Raw genomic sequence first — 9021 nt, 5'->3', positions numbered from 1 at the left:
GATTTAAATAGTAATGATGATAACAGTTTTTTTTTTAAATAACAATCTTAATAATAATTTACATTTATATTGTTCAGAGTTACATAAGTGGTATTATATTACATGTTGTAGTTTACTATTTTTTTTTTCAAGTTTGAAAAGGTGTGATTATACAACAGTATTTAAACATATGCAATCTAAATATTATATTTCCTTATTCTCACAAACATACAGTGTAAACTCATGATTTACATTTAAAAGAATTTTTTTTATTACATTGAATACATTTGTTACAGTTATTATATACATTACATACTTTTGATTACATACGATACATTACTTACATTTGCTTACATGTGATATTTACATTACGTACATTGGTTTACATATAATACATACATTACATACATTGGTTTTCATGTGATACGTACATTACATGCATTTGGTTACATATGATACATCTTGGATAGAACTAATTTCTTTGCTTTCATCCTCGAAGCTTATATGTAAGCTTATCTGAGAATGACACTATTATTTTGAAGGTAGTTTGTAAACCACCTGTGAAGAGGCCCGTCTATTCCAACATGCCTCAGCTTTTCTAACAAGGTTTGATGTGTAAGTGTATCGAATGCTTTGGTTAGATCAATAAAGATTACCATGGCAATTTTGTTTTTATCTAAGGCGGTATTAACTACGTCTGTAAAGTCTTCCAAAAGAGATGTTGTTCCCTTATTTTTCTGAAAACCATATTGTGTTTTGGGGATAATATGAAAGATCTCAGTGTATGCTGTGAGTTTCTTCAGTATGATCCGCTCCATAATTTGATTGATAATTGATAATGTTGCTATGGGTCTGTAATTGCTGATTAAATTTTTTTTCCTTGTTTGTGTATGGGTGTGATTATGGCGATCTTTAGCATACTTGGCATCTGTCCTGTTTTAAATATTTTATTTATTAGTTTTAGTAGAATAGGACTTAAACTAGTTGCATGTTGCTTTATATCCTTAGGTCCGATACCATCTATTCCTGGGCCTTTGTTTGGTTTGATTTGATTTATTGCAGAGAGAAGTTCTGCTTCTTTTATGGTTGGGAACCATAATGCCTGTTTTGATTGTGGTCCAAGTGGAGGGTCTCGTTTTGTGATTGGGGGAATATTTCTGTGAAGTTCTTGAATGGAGTCTGCAAAGTATTGGTTAAAGTCATTTGCTAGTTGTTGGATAGGTTTTGCGACTTTCATTAAACTGTGTTTTATGGTTTCGGAGGCAGTGGTGTTGGGAACAAAATCTAGCATCTCATTGATCAGATGCCAAGTTTGTTTCATGTTGTTTTGTGCGGAGGTTAGTTTGTCTATGTAGTATCTTCTTTTTGCATTTCTGATTTGTGTTGTAAGGCGATTCCTTGTTATCTTATATTCAGTTTTTAAAGCTGTGTTATTTGGATATCGCTTTAATTCTTTCCATAAAGCGTCCTTTCTGTGTATTTCTAGGATTAAGTTTTGTGTTATCCAAGGATATTGTGTTGTTTTTGAACGAATTCGGATTTTCTTTGTAGCTTTCTTATATATTTCCTCCAGTGTGCGTTTAATGTTGTTGTATAAGATATCTGCTGAATCTGATGTCATGTGTTCCAAGTTTGTTTTTCTTATTTTGTGGTTGACTATTTCTTCGTCTATTATTGTTTTCTGTCGCTTTTCTTCTGTGGGACATTGCATGGGTATTGTCTTGGTGTGCAGGTTTAGAGCGGTGAAGTAATGGTCTGCTACTTTGCACTTAATGACTCATGCAGTGTAACTATTTGGCGGTGCTCGGACGTTTATATGATCTAGACAGGAGGCAGTGATAGTATTTCCGAATATTTCATCTCTAGTACATGATGTTATTGTTGGTAGTAGATTATACATTGATAGTGTATCTAGGTATTGTACAGTGTTGTTCTGATTTTCGTTTGCAATATTTATGTTTATGTCGCCAATTATCATTAGGTGTTCGGTTGAGCATATTTCTTGGCTTGAAAGCCAGCAATTGAGTTCGTTCAAGAATTTTATCATGTTTTGGTTTGGTGGCCTGTAAATAGCATTTAGTATTATGGGATGCTCTGTATTAGTGGTATTAGTGATTTCGAGGCAAAGGGTTTCAGCATGCTCAAACTGATTGGCCTTTTCTTTTGCTATTAATTTTTGTTTGATAAATATTAATATTCCACCCCCTCTTTTTGTTTGGCGGCATGATCTATTTTGTTGAAAGCCTGGAATTTGGAAAGCAGTCGCTTCGTCATCGGTTATGGATACTTCTGTAAGAGCCAATATATCAATAATATCAGTGTAATTCCTCAGATAAGCCTGTAGCAATAACCAATGTTTTCGGATGCTTCTGATGTTAATATGCAAGATTGAGAGACCTCTCGCTTGTACTATGTTTTGTTTCCATGCATCAGGCTATTCGAAAGTACAATTACTGATGTATTCTGATGTAATTACATCTATCTGATGGTTCACATTCATTTTTGTTGTGTTGAGATCTTCTTATTGAACTAAGTTGGAGTCTTTTGTTTCACTCTGGCAATCTGTCTATATCTTCCGAGCTTTTTATTTCTATAGACTTTGAAGTCTGTGACTTTCTCAGGAATATTTTGCTGTCTTTGATCCATAAAAATTTATAATTTTTTTCTGTTTTTTTCTTTTCTTGTTTGGTACCAAAGATTCTGATTGAAAGGTGTTAAATACTCAGAGAGAAAGATTGGCGTATTGTCTTGCGATGCATTTAAATCCTTGACTACTGGTTTTTTCAGTCTGCTGGCTTTTATGAGATTGTCTCTTGTAGCCTTGCTTGTCAGACGAACTATGACTGGTGTAGGTCGTGGCGAGCCTTGTTTTCTGTTCTTCCTGGGAAACCGATTTATGGTTTGAATATCATTATGCTCTAGGGGAATGTCAATTGCATGGCCTAACTTTAAAACTACATCTCTGAGATTTTCTGTGGATTCGGTTTCTGGAAGACCATTTATGACAAGGTTTTCTTTATGTTGTTGTTGGTTTAAAACTTCGTATTGTAGTTTCAGGAAATTAAATTCTTGACGGCGTTCCGATGTGTCTTTTATCAATTTGTGCTGCTTGTAAATTAATCCATTAATGCTGGTTTTAATGTCTTTTACCGTTTGTAAGACTTCTTCGACTTTTGAATTATTAAATGTAACAAACTCTTCATATTAGCTAATTTTTTTTGTCATTTCTTTATTCTGTTTATCAAATAGTTCTTGGACAAGATCTACCAAGCTGGCTTTTATATTTTCGAAACCTTTTTCTAGCAATAAATTTATGGAATTCAAATTATAAGACTCACCGGTATTTTGTTGTCTGTTCAGTTCATCGTCCGATTCTGCCTCCGGTGTAATCAGTTGTGCCGTGGGTTGCGGCGTTTCTTTGTTCTCTCTACAGTTTAGGCACTTCCATTCTTCTCGTTTTGCATTGGATTTACGTTGCCAAGTTGTTTCTGAAAGTCCGGAACAAAATTGAAGATTCCTGTGGCATTTCCTGCAGGTTATATGACTTACGTCGGACGGTAATTCCTTCAGGCACTTGTTGCACTTCATGACTCACCTTTCTTCCTTTGGACAGCTGCAAAGATGGCGACGTCCTTTGTTCTATACTCGTTAGCAACCGCGGTATACGCTTCAATTTTTAGCACACTCAGAATAATAATAATAATAATAATAATAATAATAATAAACGAATAAATTAAACATTTCTATTTAATGAAAATATTCCTACTAATGTAATAATTTTTATATACATATACATATACACTCTCTCTCTTTCTCTCACTCTCTCTCTCTTTCTATATATATATATATATATATATATATATAGATAGATAGATAGATAGAGAGACAGAGAGATTAATGAAATGCTCTCCTTGTAAATATGTCATTCGAAATGTCTATATTCGCTGTTCATTCCTAACTTCAATGTTCAGCATTTTTGATTTTCTAGACAATTTTATTTAACTAACGAAAATTTTATTTTCTTGCTGTTTTTCTAACATATATCTTACAGCTTATTTTCTTATTCTTAAGAGAAAGGTCTGAACAGTACAAAAAATGTATTTGTTATTTTTCATACAACAATTTAATACAGACTTTGACTGAATGAATAAATAAGATTACATTTGCAAATTACGCACCCTTCATCAGGGAAGCTTTTCTTTTCTTGGAGTATTTCGCAGAATGATTTCACCATAAATATTTTTTGCAATATGAAGTTTTATCGGCTCATATTGATGGTATTTTATGAGTTCCTCAACCGTAATGAACGCCTGTAAGATAATAAATATCAACTATTATTCAAGAGTAGTTAATCCAGTTATTTTAAGGTTTAATAATACTATTTATATTTCGAAAGATTCAAGTGTCAGCATTATAAATGAAGTGTTGTGTGTCATGTGGAAGAAAGTTCTTATGAATCATTTTTTTTTACCATTTATCATCTTAGTAATAATGCTGGGATGATAAGTTTAAGGGGGATGGTAAATCTCGTATTATTGTACAGCCGGTTACGATATGTCGCCGGTAAAATAGACTTTTGGCTTGTTATAATGTTGGGATGATGTTTTTACTTGCGATGAAACATTGAATTTTGAAGTAAGACCACGGCCTTCCCATATTTGCAGAAATTCTTGTTGGAAAATAGACAAAATCCTTTTCCGTGCACATGCAAAATATATGCTGATATAAATTGGTTGAAAAATAAATCAGGTAATAAATCGTCTAATGCCTGTAATTCCTAAAAGGAGTAGGCAAGGAGTGTACAGTAGGCAACTGCTGCCATCTTGCACTATCAACCTCAAGATTATATATATATATATATATATATATAAACAAAGTTCAAGTCTAAAGATGGTACAACACCAGGGCAACTCATTGTATATTGTATATTGAATAGTGATCAGAGCTTTACCCACCTTTACAATGAGTTGCCCTGGTGTTGTACCATCTTTAGACTTGAACTTTGTTTCAGGCGCAAACTTAATTGTCTGCATACTTGGGATTAGGAGTTAAATAACCAAGCTTTTAAAATTACTTGGTAACCCTAATATACAGTATCCCCAAGTTAAAAAACTAATTACATTCTGGGGAAGTAAAGGCAATTTCTACTGAGCTGTACAGACACCCTATAATTCGCCGCTTTTCCTTGAAAAATGGAAAAGAAGGAAGATCTGTATGAGAGAGGTGACCTTTCAAGACAGTTGAAGACACCTGTCGCTGTGAATGAAGTAGACATGCACATCTGCTGCATTTCAGCAGCAGCTCTACAACTAATGAATAAGATAGTCGTGATTGCTCAGAATCTGCACAGCGATTCGCACTTTGTTTTTCTTTTTATGGAATTTTCATGAGAGCTGTTATGTCAAACTGGTGACCAACTCTCGTCTAAGCAAGTGAAAACACGAGCAACTGCTAATCAACACCCATACGCTGTTCTGTTGCAGACCTATCCATCACTCCTTCATCTTCTTTCAATCCACTTTTCCTTGTTGTTTGGAACAGCTTTCCTGCGTTGTTTTCTCGCCAATGAACCGAACTTCCAACTCCTAGAAACGCGTGACTTCTTTCTTCTTTGTTTCTCCCCAGTTATTTTGCCCATTCATGATCCTGTTGTGTTGTAGGTTTTGTGTTCTCTTTGCGTGTGAGGAAGAGATTAACGAAACCAAAAGAAATCTAGGGAGTAAGCAAAAGTTTATGTGGGTGAAAATTACTTCCTGTTATTTATTCGCTCCTGTTAAAAGCAGAATATTGTAAATCCTGTTGTTTGGAAGGCGTATGAATGATGACTACAGTCTGCAAAGGAGAAAATATACCTAATGCATGTTTCATAACGTAATTAAAATATAGCTGAACACTACAAAACCTGAAGTTTTTATTTTCTGAACTTAATTTTCGAAATATATAATTTAGGCACTTACTCGCTCGTTAATTTTTGCTGTCCCCGGAGCATATAACCCATCTGGTCTTTTTCTGATGCTCACATGCAAAATTTTGCCTTTGTATAACACAGATATTGCATAAGGATTTTCTTGGGAACTTCGTCTGCTGCGGCGGACTAGATACGGCTCATGAAAGTTGGCCGACATTAGCCGGTGTTTAGCTACTTGAAGATCAACGTCATGGAACCAAGGATATTTATGGAGGGACTGAAAACGAATCAAAAATATCGGTTATTATGCTTGAATGGCGGCAGATAATAAAAGGCTTTGGATCAAATTTGCAATAACAAATGTTCTACAAAATTAAATTATTTGCACTATTATAGAATTAAAATATCCTTCTCATAAGTTAAAAACGATACGTGTCAAGTGAAATTTAAGATCTAATATGCCTTACGTGATTAGCATGGTTGTGAATGTATTAAATAACAGATTTGAGTTTGCAACCAAATCTAAACAGGAAATGGTGGCGTTCGTGTTAACATCATAAACTTTCAAAGGTAACTACAACAGAAGGGGAGTTAACAAAAGTACTATTTTTGTCTTTTTAATTAACACTGAAAACCTTTAAGAGCACAGATTATCCTGTATAGAAGTAGTATGATAATCGGCTTCATGGTTCCGTTTTTTTTTTTTTTCAGACTGTGTGTGCTTTCAGATTCTCAGGTATCTACTCTGAGAAATCGGGAGTATCTCAAGATATCTCGAAGAGCTGCGGTTTTCTCTTTGTCCCTCATTTGGTTTCTTGCTCCAAATGATGACACGGTGGCATATTTTTAAAAGATTTCCAACGAACCAAGCTTGAGACAGGAAAGTTCTCCAAATGAGTAAGGCGGATGCAAATGAAATCTTGGAGATGTTTGCCTGTTTCAATACCTCAGCGCACTAGCGGTGGTGTGTGAAAGGAAATCAAATACTCAGAAAATCCTGCCTGGATATTTTAGTGAAAATGCATTTGGAGATACGAAAATTACTGAAATGAGGTATTTGCTGTTCTCATTGGTTCGGAGAAAGGTAAACGAGCATCAAATCACGGACGGATCGAGTTTAAAGCGGATCAGAGTTCCTCGAAGAATGTTTATCACAGACAGAATTATCTGTCCGATAAAAAATTCATTCCTAGCGTTGTGTACATATAGCTTCTGCTAAAATCTCTGTTTCTGGAGAGGAAGAATCGGACATATACGAGCTGTTCATTTTCTCCACACACACACACGCCCGCATCCGTGTGATTGTCCTTTCATTCGATGTTATTGGCTTACTACTGTTGAACTCTGAATGGTCTTGTTACTTCGTATCAGCAAATCATTCAGATTTCAACAAGCACAACTCAGCAAACTAAATATTTAATAGTAGAAAGTACTTGCATTTAGTCAAAATCAAATAATATTGTGTCAAAGGTGTGAAATTATAAGATAATGAAATATAACGCTAAGAATGTAATTATATTGAAATTATATTGTTATTTATATTTTTTTATGAATTATAAATCAAAATTTAGTATTATACAGTGCAGCTGAAATTAACTTGAATATTCCACTGAACAAAGTGTAACAATGGGTCCAAAGGTTTGGTACGTGTTAGTGTAAGCGTCTGAGGCTGCGTTATTCTAGGAACAGGTGGGCATAATGACAGTTCCGTGATTCCTACCACAGAAAAAGTGCTGATATCATCGGATATCGAGACTAGCATAGCGCCGCACAGGGGTTTCACCAGGAGAGAGAGGGCCTTATGGGATGAATAATATTGCAGGAGGAAGATTGGTTCTCCGGTGAAGTCACCTTCACCATGGACATGCGCCAGCCTGTGCCAAATCTTGTTACCATCGGGATGTAGCGTGTAATGATGAACTATCCCGGAGTGCAAAGACAGTGCTTGCGATGTGGCTCGGTAGAACATCTGGGTAGTGACTGTCCCCGAGCCAAGTGTTTCAACTGCGTCGGCGTCGTGCACATCTCAAACCAGTGCCCACACCCCTGCCGAAAGTGCTCCAGCACGGAGCACAAAATAACATCTTGCTCTCTGCGCACATTTGCAGAGAGGGCAGGTGTGCCGATTGAACCTTTGAACCGCAGCCTGCAAAAGACGCCGGTGAATTTCCGGTATTACCCACCACCACCGGGGAGAAAACATTCACACAAACAGTGCTGGGAAAAATAAAGAAGCGTCCAACTGCAACAACACCAGCAGAAGGACTGTTTCCCTCCAGCAACAACATTTGCTGAGCAAGCAACCCCCCCCCCCCCTCGGACACTTCCATCGTTCCACCAGCGGAACAGGAACAACACACAGCCTAGGAGGGGAGCGCAGAGGAAGCTATGGATAGCGTAACATCAGCTATTCCCCCTCAACAACATCCGAGAAAGCTTCTACTGTGGACGCTGCACTGACCTCCCCCGCAGTAGCCAGCATCCCCCCCTGCAGAAGAGTTGAACACCAGAGAGGGAAAGCAACATCTTCCACCCCCCAAAGATCTCCGTAAGAAAAGAAACGAGGCGGCTTCTCCAAAGCTGGAGAAAAAACATCAACGATGTCGCCCCAAGGGAGGTCTGGACTCAACAACATCAGAGTCCGAGATGGAGGTGGAAACCTCCTCTCACCACAGACACAGTGTCACCTCGAAAATACAAAAACTCACCGGCTCCCAGTTCAACTTGTACGACTATGAAGTGAAAGACAATAAGATCGTCAGCTTCAAAATTATAAACACCCATCACGAGTTCGAGGTTCTCTCGAGCTCGCGTACAAGGCTGGAAGCTGGTCTGCAGGACGCGGGATATTCTACCCTCCCCCTACAGATCGAAGATCTCCCTAAGTACGTAAGGCCGGATCTAACTACACCATAATGTCCCCCCCCTTCTGTGTTGCCTCCCTCAACACCAGAGGGGCTTCGCTCACCATCTAAGCAAGAGGAGGTGTGGAGCTGATGCCAGCACTTAACATCCGGCTTTTGTCCCTGCAGGACACCCACTTTTTCCATTATAGGGACATGCAGGAACTAAGCCATAAATACCCCGTAACATCTTACTGGAGCTTCGGCACAAGTCACAGTGCCGAGATACTT

At 37.2% G+C, this 9021-nt stretch overlaps 1 protein-coding gene across 2 annotated transcripts in view; it reads right to left on the bottom strand.

The window, feature by feature from the left end:
• Positions 1-4066: 4066 nt before the first annotated feature.
• Positions 4067-9021, bottom strand: part of MFS16 (major facilitator superfamily transporter 16) — a 101042-nt gene continuing 96087 nt past the window's right edge. For both annotated transcript variants that reach the window (XM_090410232.1, XM_090410223.1), the window contains exons 7-8: positions 5937-6164; positions 4067-4289 (exon numbers count right to left, since the gene is read on the bottom strand). In XM_090410232.1, coding sequence (XP_090266358.1) covers positions 4164-4289; positions 5937-6164 — 354 coding nt within the window. In that variant the 3' untranslated portion in view covers positions 4067-4163. The remainder of the gene's footprint in view (positions 4290-5936; positions 6165-9021) is intronic.

The sequence above is a fragment of the Typopeltis vanoorti genome, chromosome 2 (genome assembly GCF_054136105.1).
Source record: "Typopeltis vanoorti isolate ZY-2024b chromosome 2, IOZ_Tvanoo_1.0, whole genome shotgun sequence".
Lineage (NCBI taxonomy): Eukaryota > Metazoa > Arthropoda > Arachnida > Uropygi > Thelyphonidae > Typopeltis > Typopeltis vanoorti.
This window is presented reverse-complemented; position numbering and strand designations above follow the sequence as displayed.